The 18,920-nt window shown below is 32.8% G+C and overlaps 1 protein-coding gene across 2 annotated transcripts; it reads left to right on the top strand.

Annotated features, from left to right (window-relative positions):
• Nucleotides 1-1,602: 1,602 nt before the first annotated feature.
• Nucleotides 1,603-4,404, top strand: LOC132058286 (GDSL esterase/lipase At4g10955-like). Of its 2 annotated transcripts, none has more exons than XM_059450835.1 (3): nt 1,603-2,144; nt 2,463-2,564; nt 3,402-4,404. In XM_059450835.1, exons 2-3 carry the CDS (start codon nt 2,500-2,502, stop codon nt 4,402-4,404), a joined length of 1,068 nt encoding a protein of 355 aa, XP_059306818.1. In that variant the 5' UTR covers nt 1,603-2,144; nt 2,463-2,499. The 2 variants fall into 2 exon arrangements, with proteins under 2 accessions (XP_059306818.1, XP_059306819.1); XM_059450836.1 differs by having other exon boundaries at nt 2,140-2,201.
• Nucleotides 4,405-18,920: the final 14,516 nt, after the last annotated feature.

Here is an 18,920-nt window from a genome sequence, read left to right as displayed (position 1 = left end):
CATGTTACGCCTCGCGGTGATTCGACAAGCCATGTGGTTCGCTCGGTCACGTAGTAAGGCACCGAGTGCCGTGTTTCGCCCAGGCCATGGTTCGGGGCGTGACATAAGCGACCTTGTCAAAGGACGATAAGTAGGTCCTAATCCAGCAAGAACAAATTCGACCAAATCATCGTAGGAAGGCGGATGCCGCAACTTAACTCCGTCCGAAATTCCCTCGCCTTTTGTATATAGGACTCGGTGCTTGCATTTTCTCTGCGTAGATTATGCAACGAGCTTTTAACTCACGAATCGGTGGTTTGAACCGGAAGCATAAGCGGCCGCAAGTTTGAGTCCAAGCTTTTCGAAATGTTTCGGCACTAGCAACGATCCACTTAGGACAAGTTGATCTTCTCTTACTTAAGAATTATACTCTGGATTGGGTTTATTATCTAGAAGCAAATTCGGAATCCCCTCGTCACCTTCAATATGATAACCAAGACCACAACCCCTAACCATAGGGAGAAATTGTGTCCTCCATAACAAGAAATTAGAGGATGTAAGTTTCACGGGCAATTGATGGGCAAGGTTTGGAGAGGGCAAGGTAGTAGCAAAGGAATTATGTGTATTGGGGGAGATATCGACGTAGTAGAGGAGTCGCCCATGCCATTATTCCGAAGTTGTGCTCGTTGAAAAAAAAAAAAAAAAAAAAGTGGGTTGTTTTAACCTCTTAGGGCTCTGGCACCATGTGAAACCTTTTCTCAATATATCGATTATGTGAGTACACAGGTGTATATATAACATCTAACTTAGAGTCCTACAATTACACAAGTACAATAACATATCCAACACAAACTAGGAGATAAGAGACTAAATCCTAGTTGGACTATACAAAGCTACAAACGTTATCTTTCATGTTCGAGTTCTTGTTTGCCTCGTTTCACAATAGTAGTTATTACCATAAGAGATTTATAGCCTTAGATTATAACTATTGCCTATGTTGTACGCCTGCATACACACATAAAGTGGTAAAAATAACTATTCCTCATAAATTATAATTAAAGGGTACATTGATAATTTAATTTCTGAATTTCGACAATCATTAAAGAAGAAAATTTACTCGAAATTGAAGGTACATGGCTCGACATTCTTAACCCTAGTGTCACCATTAAACATTGTACGTAAAACATATAATTTATCTTTAAGTATGTCTTCTTTGGGAGCCAAAAAATACAAGGGTTTACCGTTTCTTTTTCACCTAAATAAAGATTTCTATTAAACTTATAATAAGATCAACTGATCTTAAGAGAGGAGAAAATGATAAAATAATCCCTTATGTTTGTGGTAGGTTCAAAATAATCTTTTAAATATATTCATCATGAGAAGTTATGGTCCTTTAACTTTGCCAAAGTAAGTACTTTTGACATTTATCGAAATATTTAACAAACTCTGGCTATCGGGAATTAGCAGGAATGTGAAAAAAATAATTTAACATGAACTCACGTTTGATTGCATTTTTCGCTATTTTTGGTATATTTCTGATCTAATGCAACTTTTTGAAGTTTAATTTTGTTACTTTCACGTCCCAATTTATATACAACTTATTTTTAGTACGTCCCCAAAAAGAATGATACATTTCTTTATTTGGCAATAATTTAACTTTAAACTTTATCTTTTACGCTTAACGAGATGATCTATAACCACACAAGTATGTTTGGCTTATTTTAGATCACAAGATTCAAAAGTCTTTCTTTATTTCTTAAACTTTGTGCCCAGTCAAACTATATCACATAAATTGGGACAGAGGGAGTATTTTTTTAATTTGGTGTAGGTTTTTGTGTTGCGCTTTATGAGATATGATGGTGTTCCTGGTTAAATCTTTTTTTTTTTTTCCCATGGTTCATAAAATCTAATTGCCAGAATTTGTTAAATGTTTGATAGAGACCGAAAGTGTTCATTTTTGACAAGTGTAGTTAAGGGATCATTTTTGCCATGTTTCTCTTTCGTCGCTTACCAAACCATGGACTTGGTAATGATCCCAATTCAATATTACTACCACTATACTTGAGATAAGAAATTGGAGCTTTGCGTGCCCACTCTTTTCTCCTCTATTTCCTTTTCTCCATTGCTGGTAGCTTCTGCTCGTCTTCTCTCAAAGAGATCAATGGGTCGGTACAATTTGTTTTTGCTTTCAACTACTTGATAGATCTGCTTGCTGCTGAGATGTATTCTTTAAACTTGGTTCTTATTTAACATTATTTTCTTGGATTTAATTTGTTTGCGTGTTTTAATTTCAACTGATTATTGTTTCATTTGCTCCAATAATTGATACACTCCTAGTACGTACCTATCCCACTTATAATTGATAAACGCAAATTGATATTGTCATGTCTGTGTGGACAACAAAACATACACATTTCATGAAATTTATTTCTTGTTACAGTCTTTGAAACGTACATTTTACGCGCTTTTGCTTTTTCTTTCAGTTCATGACACAGTTCTAATAAGGAGAGGACAAATTTGATGATGGTCTCCGAAAGAGAGATATTCAGCCTATCTGGACCACTATACCTCACTGCTATTGATTGGTAAGCTCATTTCCAAGTGAAGAGCAGCTCATTTGTCTTTCAATCTTCATTTGTGGGCATTGATAAGTTGTTTAAGAACTAGTAGCTTGGAGATGGTTAGAGATGTTAGTCTGAGATTCTTTAGGAAAAAAAAAACTACAATATCTTTGCATTTAGAGAGATCTATGATCTCTTTCTTTGTAACGACTTCTAAAGGGTGGATTTGACTTGTGTGTAGCATTAGACATGACCTAAATATCGCACAAAATGTCATAGTATCCCATGTTGGACGAGAGATTGAGTTGTTTTTCCTTATATAATCTTCGACAATCGTCACCTCATGCAGGGACGGAGCTAGGTTAGGCCCAGGGGGCTCATCCAAACCCCCTTTGACGAAAATTATACTATATATACAAGGTTAAAATTATTTTATATATATTAGATGTCGAATCCCCTTCGCTTCTTTGTGTGTTTTACTTTTTTTTTTTTTAACCTCCTTAGTAGAAATTAAAACCGCCACTGACCTCGTGAACCAAGTTTTGAATTACTTTAGCTCAATCCATTTCATTAGAATGGTTGTCGGCCACTATGTTATGCTATTTAGGCTCTACTTGCCAAGGTTTGGGCATGCAATTGAAGCTATAGTATTCTCTATTAGTTGAGAGATTGGACTATTGTCTTTTTACTTGATTTTGAGTAATACTCGCATCGCCACATGAGTTAGCTTTTAGAGTTGAGATAGATCCAAGGTCTATTTGATTAGCACAAATATTTATTTGTCTAGTCAAGTACATAACAAGTTATTTAGAGTTACATAATTGACTTCGAACTATTGAATCAAGTTTGCATGCTTCACAGGAGAAATACAGATCATAGGAGGTGTGCAGCATCGAGCTTAGTACAGAGTGTGTACGTTCTTGAACGTGACCGCCAGCAAAATCGCCAATTGCCTAATGCTCTTGCTCCACCCTGGTGGGAATTCTTTCATTTTCGTTTAATCCAAGTCTTGGTGGACACTGAAGACCAATCTTACTTCGGCGCCATTTATGAATACAAATATCCAAACCCCCATTTCAACTACAAAACAATGGATGACATTCAAAATCAGAATCAGAATCCACCAAAGTATGTGATTGCCTTTCGAGGCACAATCCCAAAAAAAGGTAACAGATCGCAGGACTTCAAATTGGATCTCGAAATCTTTCACAACAATCTTCATAATAGCTCCCGTTTCCACCGTGGCTTGCAAGTTGTACAAAACATCGTTCAGAATCACGGGGTCTCAGATATTTGGCTAGCTGGGCATTCCTTGGGCTCTTCAATTGCACTACTAATCGGAAGAGATATGGTTAAAATGGGAATTCATCTCGAAACATATCTTTTCAACCCACCATTCACATCACTTCCAATAGAGACATTCATAAAAAACGAGAAACTGAAGCATGGAATCCGCTTTGCTCATAGTGTGCTCACTGCGGGACTGTCTATTGCTGTCAATAGTAACAGGCCAAAGTCTCAACAAAGTCATGACCCGTTTACGTTGTTATCTGCGTGGGTTCCTTACTTATTTTTAAATCCATCAGATCCTATTTGCGCGGAATACGTTGGATATTTCGAGCATAGGGAAAAGATGGTTGCGATAGGGGCAGGGGAAATAGGACGAATTGCGACACAGAATTCAATAAGAAGTCTAATTGCGAATGCAAGAGGAAAAGATCAATCGGAACCATCACATTTACTTCCTTCTGCGTTTGTTACTATTAATTTGAGCCATTCTCCAGATTGGAAGAGAGCTCATGGAATCCTCCAATGGTGGAAACCGGATTTACAATGCAACTGTAAACTCTACCAGTTCCGGTAGGAAAGCGTTTGTTACTATTAATTTGAGCCATTCTCCAGATTGGAAGAGAGCTCATGGAATCCTCCAATGGCGGAAACCGGATTTACAATGCAACTGTAAACTCTACCAGTTTCGGTAGGAAACTCTACCAGTTTCGGTAGGACTTTTGGTATGTGATTGAAATTAATAGTCTTTGAATTTAGAAAGATGTCCTGCGCGAAATGTACAGTAGCTCTGACAAATGGACTATTTAATTAAATTACGTTGGAGGGAAGGCCTCATATCCATATTTGCTACTTATTTTGTATAGGGTTAGCGATCAAGATTTTTTGTCGTAACTCATGTGATGAAACTGAATTTTATTGTAGTTAGATTTCTTTTCTAATTCCATCTTGATCATATAATTATCTCTTTAACTTAAATAAAACGTTGAAGTCAACTACCAGAATGAGCTAAGTCAAAGAGTCACGGCTATACCAATTCAAGTAAAGCAAAAGTATTCTTATTTCTACCTTCTTCTTTTTTTTTGCGAAAGTGGATTTTTTTCTCATTTTTATGCTTGGAAATTCAGTTTTATGATTGGGTTTTTCATTTTTTTTCCAAGCAGTTTAAGTTTTCCGATCAACCAGTCCCTTATTTTAGGGACATTTGGATTAGGTAGGCCCAAGTCGAGAGACAACGTCTATCACATCAAATCGGTGTTATCAAATAGGGAGAGCGGAACGAGAAGAGAGCGACAATAATATCACTTTGCTGTTAAAAAAGCTTTTCTTGAGCCTGACAATAATATTAGTGAATAAAATGTATAAATTTCTTTGAAGAACTGTTACTACTTGAAAATAACTAGAAGAACTTGAGGCAAAATTTTAAGGCCTGAGTAGGGAGGAGAATCCAGCCACTTTACCAATAAAATATTACTGGTAAAATTTCAGTCCTTAGTGTTTTGTTATAAAAATTTGGATAGTGGGGCGGATCACTAAATGGTAAAAATGGGTGGGTTTATATTAAATAAGGATTTAACTTATAAAAATATGTTACGTCAGCAAAAGTTGACTAAAATGAGTTGAATGACTTTTGTGTTACAAAAATAAAAGTTGAGTGAAACGCTTTGATTCAAAACAAAATTAAGTGAGCTTTTTGTGTTAACGTGTGATAGTTGGTGAGCCTATGAAAATCAACTAATTTTCAAGAAGGTGAAAAATGACCCTCAAAATTAAGATTATAGCACTCTTTATAAGTGACAAAATTAGTAGAATTTACTTCTTTTATCTTATTGGAGTCTATTTACCATATTTTAACCCTCAAAAGACTGATTTAAATATTATTGGAATTTACAGTACTTTACGCGACAATTGGCACCACCTCTGAGTTATCGTTACTAATGTCACCACGAGGGCCCGGCTAAGTAATGTTGCTTTTACCCAGTCCAGGAAGTTTTAGAAAAATAATCTTTGCGCTACACAATTAAAAAAAAATATGTTTATTCAATTGTTTACGAGTTTTGTAGGACAGTCAAAATTTCGTACTATTAAATTGGTTATGTTTTTGTCGAATGGGCAAATCTAACCCGTATTATTAAATTATTCACAAGTTTAACTACACGGCCACAATTTGATACTCTGTTCATTCAACTTATTTTATTAAAATTTTACATTATTCACAAATTCTGCCAAAGGGAAGATCCTGCCATTTTTGTAGCGCTATAGGCTTCTCCAGAGGCGGCACCAATGACCAAGAGAAAGACTACTTACTAATTCACAAAAAGATAATTTTGAGATCAATTGGTGTGTAGGATAGCCGGGATTATGGCATCCGTGTTAGCGGGGGTGGGGGAATAGGCATCGTGATAGTGGCCTAACTACTGTCTGGCATTAGTGGGCACTTCAAAGACTTCGAACATGTGCTATAAATAAAGAGGTGTTTAGTTCAACGAAATTAAAAATAATCTGATATTACCTTATGAATTGTGATATGAAAATACTGTCAAAATATAGGCTCATTTTCATCAATGCATAGTTAAAGAGAGGATAAATGACCAATAAGTTTCTCCCAAATCTATTTAAAAAATAAAAGAAACCTAATTTTTAATGACCTTAATTGAACTTTTTATATAATTATGAATACTTGGCACTTTGTTAATTAAAAAAATCCTAAATTTAAAAATGTGAAAAGATTTTAGGGCTTAGTAATAAGATAATTATTATTAAGTCAAACTTAATAAAGTTATGTCTTCCTCAATCCCCGGTAATAATACTATTACATAGTTATATAATAAATAATTTATTGTTGTAATACATTATAAAAAACTATATCAATCATTAAAAATAAAAATGGGAAAGAATTTCTTGTTAGAGAAGTTCGATTATTGGCTAGAATTCGGTCGTAGAAAAATTATCGACAATGGGTTTAGAATGTAAAATGAATTCCTGATTTGTGAGATTGAAAGAATGGAAGAGAGAAGAAGGGTTTAGAATGGGGAAATGATTTCTAATTCTCTTTTGTTAACGTGGGGGAGAAAATTTGCTTTTGCGGCTTTTTGTGGGGGAGGATTTAATCAGAAAGAGGTGTGGGGACATAAGATTTTAAAGAAAAGTATTGGGCTTATTGTAATTGTAAAGAGAGACGTCAAGCTCCACAAAAATAAAAGTAATAAAATGATGAGGCAACACATGTTTGATCTCAGATCGTGCTCAAGCGCAGGGGCACAACGACCAATTGTACCAATCTTGTAGATATATGCGGGTCCTTTTAAATATATATCTTTCTTTTCAACGTATGTATACATATATATACAAAGTTTTTCTCGAAGTTTACGGTGGCACGTGACCCCCTCTAATAGGGTAGGTCCGCCTCTGCTTACTCCTTCCATGCATTGAGTAAAAATTGAAGCTCTGATTGTCTCTATTTAGCAGTAAGTTACTTCTCCACTCAATGAGCTCCATCATTTATAAGCTCACTTTAAAATGATACGAAGAAACTTTTTGCGTACAAACTAATTAATTACATATTTTGAAAAAATACGTTCTCTGTAATCATTTAATGTTCGCAGTACAGTTTCTCGTTACAACAAAGGAATATGTATGTCAAATTGCTACGACTCATAGTTTTATTATTCAATGGTCGATTTGAGTTATCTGCAACAATATATATTTGGGTTAATAGTAGTAGTCTAGAAAAGGGAGAGGAGGAAGAAGATTAGCATGGAGATGGAAGCAGTTGTTTACCTGGGAAAAAAAAAAAAAAAAAAATTAAAATAGAGAGAAAATATAAAAAGTGACTTAAAAAAGGACATATGTTGACATTTCCGGATGATTTATACAAAGGTGTCAACTTTAGACTACCATTTAAATTTTGTACAAATATATCCCTCGTGACTGACAAAACATTAGACTGTCGTCTAATACAGGAAATTACACCCAATGACGATGGAAATTGACGGTCTTAAATTTTTTATCCCTGCTTGACCCATGGGCAAACCTTTAAGATTTAAAAATAAATAAAAGTTGTTAAACTTGAAATTCTGTCGATAGGACAAGCATGATAAAAAAGTTCAAAACAATCCACTATCAAGGTCATTTTTGTGAATCGGCCCGTCTAACGTCTACAAAAAAAAGTGATCCAACGATTTCTCATAAAGAATTTTTCGATTATTGTCTAAAAGGTCCAAAAATTTAAAATAAATAAATAAAAAAGGTAATTTGCTAAACATTTGCCCCAAAAGGGACAACCCATTTGTGGACATTTCCTGGGCGGATTTCCATGAAGGCCACTACAAGCATCACTTTTGTCTTTGTTTTGTGGTGGTCTTTAATTTGTACTCACAATAATAATTTTTTTTGCAGCGCAAGGTTTATATTTTTCCATTATAATATCCCACGAGTTATATCCTGCGCTCTTAAATAACTTATTCCCCGGTTAGACATAAGTTCAATATAGAAGGTCAAAAATTAAAAACCAGCCCGTTTAAAGGCCAAACCGTGCAATTTCTTCAGCAATATACCGTGAAGGACCTAACAGAAAGCCCAACTAGTACCACGCTAGCCCAATATCTGACACTAGGATATCACCAAGGAAACCCTATCATCAATGTGGTTTGAGATCTAGAAGTGGGAATTGGTTGAAATATTATTAACCAAAGAAAACTGAATGCATTTCACGTTTTTTCTTTTAAAATTTTGGGATGGGGAGGCTAAGGATAGGAGAAAGGATGGGAATTTCAGTTCTGAAACTTTTATTAACGATTTGATACAGTTATCTGAAAGATATCTCATCATGCCTCACCCACTAGAAACATTCACATGCAATTTTGTTTTGATTTCATGCTCAGTGCCACTAAATCATAATTGCAGTTATATATATTCACAAGCACATATAATACAAAGTTACAAACTATTATTTCTCTACAAATAAATAAAATTGGAAATAACTTTTATTTATAACAATTTAATTTCAGATTACTTCAAAGAATGAAAGAATATTACTATAATATATCACTCTCTCATGGATTTCTATGTAATCATTTTAATTGGGAATCAGCGGTAGCACTAACTTTCAGAAATATATACACATCACTATTCCATGTTAAATTAGAGAAAATAAACAATAGGGTGTCGTCATCGATAGTGACCTCTAACCTTCCAAGCTGAAGAAATATGTAACTCGTACATAGTTTAATTAATTGATTAAGCCTATATATACAGGTGGTTATCACTTATCAGACAAGAAATGAGGTTTAAGGTCTATTCAAAATTTTATTTTCTTTGGCTCACCAGAGCATCAAATAAGATTGGGTGTCTTGTTATTATGATCTCGACCGGGAATAAGACATAATGTCATGATGATCACAAATAACTTGGATTTATCTTACGAGAACGGAGAATCTAATCCAGCATGCATTATATTTGGGTCCCTAAATTAAAATCTGCATCACCCTACGAACAATGAATTATTAATAGAGTTGTACTGGAAATTTACGAATGGTTCCAAGATATGCAATTGCTGAGACATTCTTTAGTAAGGAGCATTATCCTACATTGCATTGCAAAATTTTGTTATATTTTTTCGTACGAGGGAAAAGACTAAATAAGCTTCTTAAAATCTTTCACAAGCTACATTGCTCAAACCAGAAGAAGAAACTCCATTTCACTTAGCGCATCTTTCTAGATTAGCAAATCTTCTTCGTATCCGTGGCCTTCATTTGCAAGTGGCCTTGTTGACTTCAAGTAGATGTTTATTATATTTGGGGCCTGATGGATTGCGGGGGTGAATTTTCCGAAAAGTAGTCCGCTTCCTAATTGGAAAAGTCGTCCGATTTTGACAGTATTTACGTTCTTTCGCAGCCTATATATACATGACTTTCTTTCATAATTATGTAGTAAATACATATTTCATTGAAAATAAGAGTTGGTGACAATCGTGATTTTTCTTACCCTTGAAGATTTCCACGATTAAATGGTGTGTGTTCTTCTTTTTCGTTATCATTGCTTAATTCTCATTGGCTCATAACATATTTACAATCTTCAATAATAGTCTTAGAGAATGATACTCGATCTGCATGTCCTCCTTTTTTATAACCTTGAAAACAAATCAACTTGCAAGGTGAATTTTGATAATAGGCCGATACTAATTGAAATTTTTTGGCTTAATTACGTAACTACATGTATCAACAGCTGCATGTTACTACTGATCGCGATATAATTTTGCAGTTGGCCGGTGGACTTTACAAACAAGACTTAAAACGAAAAGCCAATTGTACGTCAACTATTGGTACGATTAACGTCATGCAAAATTAATAAAGATGATTTTGGTGCCTTCTTCTTTTGTTCCCCTTGAGTAGGGTCATGTTCTGTGGAGGCGGCTAGTAGCTATTATAAATCAAACACAAAAGTGAAGGGACATGGCAATTTAGACACAAATCAAACTTGTATTTTTTGACCAATAATAGGTCTCGTATGAGGAACCTTCACGTGGAGGATTACTTATCAACATCCATAATATCACCGCCATTAATCAGCTATGAATTATATGGGGTACTTTTTTGGCCATATTATTACAGAAAATCTGCAATATGCAAGAACAAGAAAAACTTCATTTCGTGCTTCACAAAACTAATAAAGGGTTGTTAATGGTTTGGTTAAAAACTGATCCAAATCAAAAATCGAATCAAACCGATTAAATAAATTAATATTTATTTGGGTTGAGTTTGGTCTGATTTTTTTTTTTTTTAAATTGATAATATTTAGTTTGGTTTTGATTTTACTAAAAGCAAACCGAAGAAAAAACCGAACCGAACCGATATGTATTATACATAATTTTTATAATTATATATACACAATAAATTAATTTTTATAAATACTTTTAAATAATTTGTATATTTTTAAGCATAATTTTATTTATCTCTAATAGGCTAATGAACTTTATACCTTAAGCTCATTCAAAAAAGAAATCCATAAATTCAAACTCATTTATTCAAAGAAACAACTACATAAGATTTATCTAGATTTATTTTTTGTAATTCTTATAAACTTTATTCACTTCATTAAAACTTATAAATCCTAAGAAATTTTCTCCATAATCCAAGAAAACTATAGCTACCACAATAAAAGGTAATAACGAATTATAAGTTAGAAAAGGATAAAAAAATTCTCTCCCAATTGTAGGGGGGAAAAACCATGAAAGAGAGAAATACCGTTAGTTTTCTTAAAAACCGAAAAACCGACTCAAACCGAACCAAACCGATGGATATGTGTTATATTTGGTTTGGTTTCATTTTAATAATTTTAAAAACCGATTAAATTGGTTTGATTTTGATTTTAACCCAAAACCAACCCATGAACACCCCTACTAATAATATATTAATTGTGTGAGACTTTATTTTAATTTGTCTCACAAATAGTGAACCCAAATCTTACAATTTGGGATCTACTAATTTTATGAGGTAAAAAGATCAAACCTCACATGACTATTATCAATTGTATATATGAGGCACAATATATATATATATATAGTGAGCGGATTGAGTGACAACTATTTAGGGAGGTTCTCCTTAAGCAAAGTTGTGTCCTTTCTCAAGACGGAAGTTTCTCAGTTGGAGTATTGATTCTAAGCTGACCCATATGAGTGACTCATAGCACTATTCTTTCAGTTCAGTGATGCATAAGTGTAATTTAGGACAAAGCATTTGCACTTTCGTGTGCAGTCTGGTTTTCCAAACTATAATACTCTATAAAGTAGATATATTCTACTCCATCCGTCTCAAAAAGATTGTCTTAATTTGATTTGATATGAGTTTAAGAAATAAAATAATACTTTTGAAATGTGTAATCCAAAATAAATCTTAGATATTTGTAGCTATAAATCATCTCATAAATTTAAATTATTTTTAATTATAAAAATATGCTAATTTTTTGAGACAAATTAATAACGAAACTAAGACAATTTGTTTTGGGAACGAAGGGAATATGTAAAAGAAGGAGGAGATTTATGCAAATATATATTGCTGTGGGACCAGAAAGAAGTACTAGAAAGTCATTATTTTAATTCTAGACGTACTGATGTACGATAATGTATTACCGTAGCAGTTATGCACCACTAGATAAGCTGCTTACGTACGTTGTCTTTTCGGATGTGATACTAATCACTGTAAAGCATAAACGTACGGATATATATAATTGTGTACGCAGAGACAATGTAAAACTGCTTACACATTAAACAAGAAATTTGATGTGATATTTAAGTATAATAACTACTATATTTTAAATACATAATACTACAAGAAAGTACAAAAATAATAATAACTTTTTGGTAATAAATAATATTATTTGAAATGGAGGGTATATATTTTAAATACATAATACTTACAAGAAAGTATAATAATAACTTTTTGGCAATAAATAATATTATTGGCATTCAAAACATTTAAATATGATGAAACATTTAAAACTGTTTTTTTTTGCCAAATAATTTAATTTTGTTGCTATACTGACTATTGTTGCAAAAAGTACTTTTAGCAACAACAAAAAAGTTGTTGCACTTCGTTGTAATAATAGCTAATTGGAAAAGTTTATGCAACAATAAAAAATGTTGTTTCCAAAAGTATTTTTTTGCAACAATGGTCAATACTATAATAACAAAAAATTTTGTTGGCAAATGTCTTCCTTCTTGTAGTGTAATAACTATATTGTGTATTCAATTTACCCCGCATAGCTATATTGTATTTACCCTTCTCCTAGATCCAGTATATATTCTCATTTCTCCCTCTCACTTCTCCCACAATCTTGTCTTCTCCCTCACCCCTCTCTCTCCGTTTTCACCATTAATGCCCCGCTGGAGTGGATGTATTTGCCAGCGGTGGCGGCTAGAGATACTGTTTCTTTTACCATTGGAATTGAGTCATGTTCTGTGAAATTTGGGGCAAATTTTCTACATGCAATCAATAAATATGCTTCTGAATCCGACTACTCTGTTAGAAACGGGAAAATACGCTCCCAAAATTCTAAAACTCAACATCAGCATAAAAACCACGCTACCATTGAAGAAGAAGACTTAGACAACGATGGTTTTCTCGAAGAAGAGCCGCCATTTAAGAAGAATACCTAGACGAGATCTTTTTCTCGAAGAAGACCTAGACGACGATGATGTATTTGAGTGTATTCGTCGATCTGAGTGTATTTGCCCAATTTATAAAAGAACTTTTACATCTCTGGTCGGAATCCATGACTTCTTCTCTTTCTTGTAACTTAGATCTAGTGTTTTTCCTTGTATCTCCATATCTGAGTGTATTCGTTGATCTGAGTATATTTGCTCAATTTCCAGAGGAACCTTTACATCTCTGGCTGGAATTCATGGCTTTGTTTTCTTCTTGTATCTCAAATCTGAGTGTATTTTATTTCTTGTTTCTCCAGATCTGAGTGTACTTGAGTGTATTCGTCATTTTTTTAGTGTAAATATTTGAGTGTATTCTTTGATCTGAGTGTATTTGCTCAGTTTCTAGAGGAACTTTTAGATCTCTGGCCGGAATCCATGGCTTCTTCTCCTTCTTGTATCTCTGCTCTGAGTGTATTTTATTTCTTGTATTTCTAGATCTGAGTGTTTTAGAGTGTATTCGTCAATTTTTTTAGTGTAAATATAAGGTATATGTATTTGGCTGAGTGTATATGTTGTTTAGATGATCTATATACATATGTATTTGGTTGACTGTATTTGAATACACTTGAATTCACGCAAAACTGTGCATTTAATACACTTAAATATACCCAAATAGCTAGCTATAACATAGCTAAAAACTGTAATTAAGAACAAAATAGTTACAGTTATTTAAAAGCCTAGAAACTATAGCTATTTATGTAAGTTACCCAATTACCAACAATTATATTAAGCCCAAAATATACTAAGGTTTTAGCGCAACAATTAAGGTCGGGCCATGAAACTAACTAAAAAGGTTAACATATTCCAGAGACTAAAGAGAACAAAAAGGTTACATTATATTGTGTCAACATCCCTATTCAATTCCCCATCTAGCACTTTTCCTTTCCATGTCATCTGAAAAAGATGGAAAAAATGTGAGTCCATGCCATGGAAATTTTAATCAGAGTTTTCCAAAATTATGGTCAAATCCTTAATCAGAGGTTTTCAATCGTTCAAGCTAAGCCTCCAGGAAATTGAAACAAACCTATATAGTAGACAGGGCGGAGCTAGCCCTTCGGGTGTGGGTTCGGCTGAATCCAGTAGCTTCTGTCCAAATCATATATTTGTATTAAATCTTTTGTCAAATATGTACAAATTATTAATTACGAACCCGATGCTTTAAAAAATTAGAACCACTGACCCACAAACCGAATCACAAGACCGTCTCGATCTCGATAGAACAGTGCATTTCTCTTTAATAGACCTTATACGTCATGAATTCAGAATAATCAAAGCTTTAAAGCGAATATCGAACACCGAGCGATAACCTAAAAAAAAAAAAAAAAAAAAAAGAAACAGCAAATTAAAAGGAACACAATCAAGCAGCTTTAGTAGTGTAACTAGTGATGAAAGTAAGTAGGCATGAAAAACACATGTTGGGGTACACTGAAGTCTCACGTAAATACATATATTTGACCGAATGTGAAAGTAGCATCAGGACTTGCAAATACTGTGGAAGAGCATGGAATAGAAAATGGAGATTGGATAGGCACAAAACACACATGGAAGTTACGTAAATTGGAACAATTCTTGAATCGGGAAAATTGCCATTACTTCTTTCTTAGGTTCCATTTTTGTCTTTACTGTCTTCTACTACAGTATGAGTTTGCCTCTGTATTAGATCACAAACATGGCAAGTGACTCATGAATCATGATCATGCCAAATATTCTTGCATTTGTTACGAAGTCATTTTCAAGAAATATCAGTTTTCTTACGAGAAAAACGTTACTGGCATTTACCATTAATTCGCATGTGATATTTAATGACCAACTGCCCCTTGACAATTTTCCATCATTCCAGTTTTGCACATTCGGAAACAGTAATAATATATTAATGGAAATGGAGTTACAGAGAGACTTACCAGAAAACTTTGTAGAAATTCCGATGATGATAAAATTATTAAGAATAAAATTGGCCTAATATATTTGTTGTAACAGAAATAAATTTGCTCACACCAAACCTACTTAGGTAAGAGATTAAAAGATAAGGCATTTCAAGTATTTTTAAAAGAAAAGAAAATCATCATATAAGCGGAAAAGTAGAAAGAAAATACTACTACTACTAATACTGCCCCCATTCCATAATAAGTAACTTTTTAGGCTTTTCATTTTGTTTCAAAATAAGTGGTGCTTTAGAATTTCAAGAAGAAATTGATATTTTTCTTCCAAAATGACCCTTATTTACATAATTAAGAATCATTATGTTTTTCTTTTTCTAGACATTTAATTAGGGATAAGTTAGTAAAAATACTCATAATTTTCTAGGAGTGAACACTTTTTTAAGAGATGTGTATAAGCTTAAAAAGTCATTTATTATGAAATGGAGGGAGTATTAATTAGTGGGTTCCTTTTTGCCATTAAAGTTAATTTGTTTTTAAGAAACTTTGTGCTCTTTAATATGTGGGTAGAACACCTTTTGCCATGAAATTGAGTGCGTCACGAAGGTGACCTTAGTACATGTACCAAATCAGAAATAAAGTGGGAAATTTATATGCCTAAGTTGAAAAGATTACAAAGATTCACATCTCACTGAATCCTAGGAGCAGGCCCCCTTATCCCCCACAAAGTTCAAGGCAAAAGCACAGCATGCTACAATTTATTAAAAAAAAAAAAAAAAAACTTGATTTGAAAAATTAGAAAAAGACTGCTGTCTCATTCAAAAACAAAAACCCCCTAATCCTTAGTTTCATTTTAATCGAAACTAAATAATTTAATAACCATTTGAGATGTCAATCTTTAAATTATGGGAAGAGCGAAATTACAACTGCACTGTAACAATAGAAAATTCGAAAGAAAGAGTGCAGTTTTGTTTGCCAATAGTACTATTTTTTTCTTTTCCATTTTTCGTGGAAGAAGAGCATAGACCTCCTAATGAACATGTCATAGGACACTGTTATTATAACGGTGTACTTTTTGTTTCAGATGAAAAATCATATGCTTAATTGGTCAAAATCAACCATACAAATAATGTCTAATAAGTTAAAAAATTATTAGCCTTTCAAATAGTAAGTGTTTATGCACAGATAGTAGAAAGAATTTTTACACTATATTAAGTTACTTTATCTGTTGTAACTGGTAACTCTCCCTATTTTAAAATTACAAATCTCACTTTTTCATGGATGGTATCTGCGAATATACTTTGGGCGACCTTGTAGTGTATTTTTTTGTTTAATATTATCAGTGTATAAGAATTAACCTCTTACAATAAAGAAAATTAAATTAAAAAAAAACAGAAATACAGGATGCTGAAGCAGGGTCCCGTCACCACCTAAGCAGATTACATATGTCAGAAAATAAACCCGTGAAGATGGTACCATAATGCAGAAAATTTATACAGTAAAATAATTTTTTCTTGGAAATGCCAAAGTAATAACAGTATCTATCCTAAGTAAGCATTTGAATATGAATTGAGTGATTACTACTAAAAATAAAGGTTTTTTCCACCGCAAATTAGTGATAAATATGAATTCATAAAACATGATTTTCCCACATCTCATTCCCACCGAACTAGCTCACTGAGAAAATGCATGGTGAGAAACAAATTCTCATTTAAACGCTGTAAAATTTTCTAATTTTTCCGTGTGAAAAATTACTATTTTTTCTTTTCTCGCTAATTTAATCAAAATATATATGGGAATAGATAAACATATTTCAGTGGAAAATTTAAGTGGAAAAATAGTGATTTTTTAGTAGTCAATATTCAAAAAATAATTACTATATTTAAAATTAAAGTTAAAGTTAAAGTTGAAAATTGAAATTTGCAAGTTGAAATTGTGTTTGGACATGCACTTGAAAACAGTTGAAATTTTGTGAATGGGTTTTTTTTTTTACTTGAAAACTGGTTTACTTTTTTGAATTTGATAAACTCGTCTTCAAAAGCTAATCAAACTATCATTTTATTTTAAAATTATTTTTTCAAAAGAAAAAGAAATTCATATTCAAACAGGCTCTAAGACTTGCAAGTTGCAAGTAAGTAGAAAGAGGATGAATAAAAGATGACAAAAAAAGGACAAATTAGTGTGATTGACTTAATTAATAAGCAAAAGAAGGCATGAAAGCGCGTCATTTTTTCTCAGTTAATTTTTTTGTTCAAGAATTCTAACCATTAATTGCTCCTTTTATTTGCTTTATTTCGCTCTTGTCATTTCACATTTGGCAAGCTCTTGTCATTCTGCTATGTACTATGTGTGTGCCTTCACAACAATCATGGAATGTGACTCATATATGAATCATCATATATCCCACAAAGTCTTGCACTTTTATATTGTTCAAAATTAATCCATAACTGCTTAATATTTTGGGTCAAATTTAATGTTATACACCACCAACAACAACAACAACATACCCTAACGGGTTAATGTTATACACCAATAATAATAAATAAATAAAGGTATTCTACCTCTGACGGGTTAAATCTTTTATCAAGATAATTATATACTACTTTAATATAGGATCAGAACAAGAAAAATTCTTGTATTGTATCATTTCCATTCATCAATGTATAATATATATTTTTCAGGCACTTAATCTAACGGTTAATCAAGCTTGCATTTTTTGTTATTAAAGAACCATCTCTTCAACATTTTGAAAAATATTCTACTGAAGTATTTGTTATTGCTTTGACTCATTCATTATTTTTCAAAGAGTGGTTCTTGCTCTGAGTTAGAGTTTGCTATGATTTTCTTATCATATATGGATTTTACCTTTTCTTGAAGGAAGGACAAAGAATTTATCATATTTGGTTTTACTTTTCACAAAAGGAAAACATTAATATTCCATATTTAGGTAACCTCTTTTTTGGAGAAAAAAGTTTTGGACCTTTATAAATTGAAAAATTATTCTCATACAACATAACAAAGTAGCATCCACAATGTAGTCTCTAAAGAAGTCTTGTTTAGGGAAGATTTTTATCTCAATATTTTTTATGCCTTCTTTTATATTAGTATTTTTATGTAGGTCAATGATCAAATAATATCAAAGTATTATGCGTTTTAGTTTAGTTTTCTTTGTTGTCTAATTGATCGTCATTCCTGGTTTGCAACTATTAGCTTTCACATAATGCCTTGTTATTGTCACGCCTCGACCATGGCCTGGGCGTAACACGGCACTCGGTGCCTTGCTGCATGCGACCGAGCGAACCACATGGTTTGCTGAATCAACATGGGTCATGAAAACATGCAAGGTCGGCTTTAGGGTAAAGCCCCTAAAGCACAAGCTTTTTATGAATTGTTCATAGGCCCCAAATTTTGGGGGGAAATAATTAGTTATAGTAAGCCCCATTTTTTTACCTAAGTTTCAAATTAGGCTTCTCCAATAATAAGCTAAATGATTAATTATTATGGAGAATAATGAGTATGTCTTAAAGTAGAAAAGTAAATTTTTATATAAAAATAATTTTTAGATGTGTGACTAATTGGAGTGACAATGTGAGTAAAAATTTTGAGAAATATGAATCACTCTTTCAAATCTTTTACGTGTAAAAATTGGTGAGTAAGAATCACTGCAAATCTTTTTTGTGTCAATAAAAAATCTGACAATTGAAATTATTTTATTCCATTTCTTATCTTCTTCTTTTTCATCAGAAAACATTTAGAGTAGTAAATTATATTTTTATATTATTTTAGAGTAGTAAATTATATTTTTACATTATTCACTCTCTATTTGTTAATCAAGAGTATCTCTCACGTAACATTTATGCACTTTTATATTCTCTCTCTTGTCTTTTCCGAATTCAAGTATGATAAGTTATAGTATTATTTTGTGAAAATCACAACTTAAGAGTACTATATTGACAAAATATATAAAGTGCGTTCCTTTTTTTTAATATTTTTTCCCTTGCGTTTCAAGCATTC

Source organism: Lycium ferocissimum, chromosome 5 (assembly GCF_029784015.1).
Source record: "Lycium ferocissimum isolate CSIRO_LF1 chromosome 5, AGI_CSIRO_Lferr_CH_V1, whole genome shotgun sequence".
NCBI lineage: Eukaryota > Viridiplantae > Streptophyta > Magnoliopsida > Solanales > Solanaceae > Lycium > Lycium ferocissimum.
Note: the sequence above shows the minus strand (reverse complement) of the source record. Positions and strands in the feature narration are given on the sequence as shown.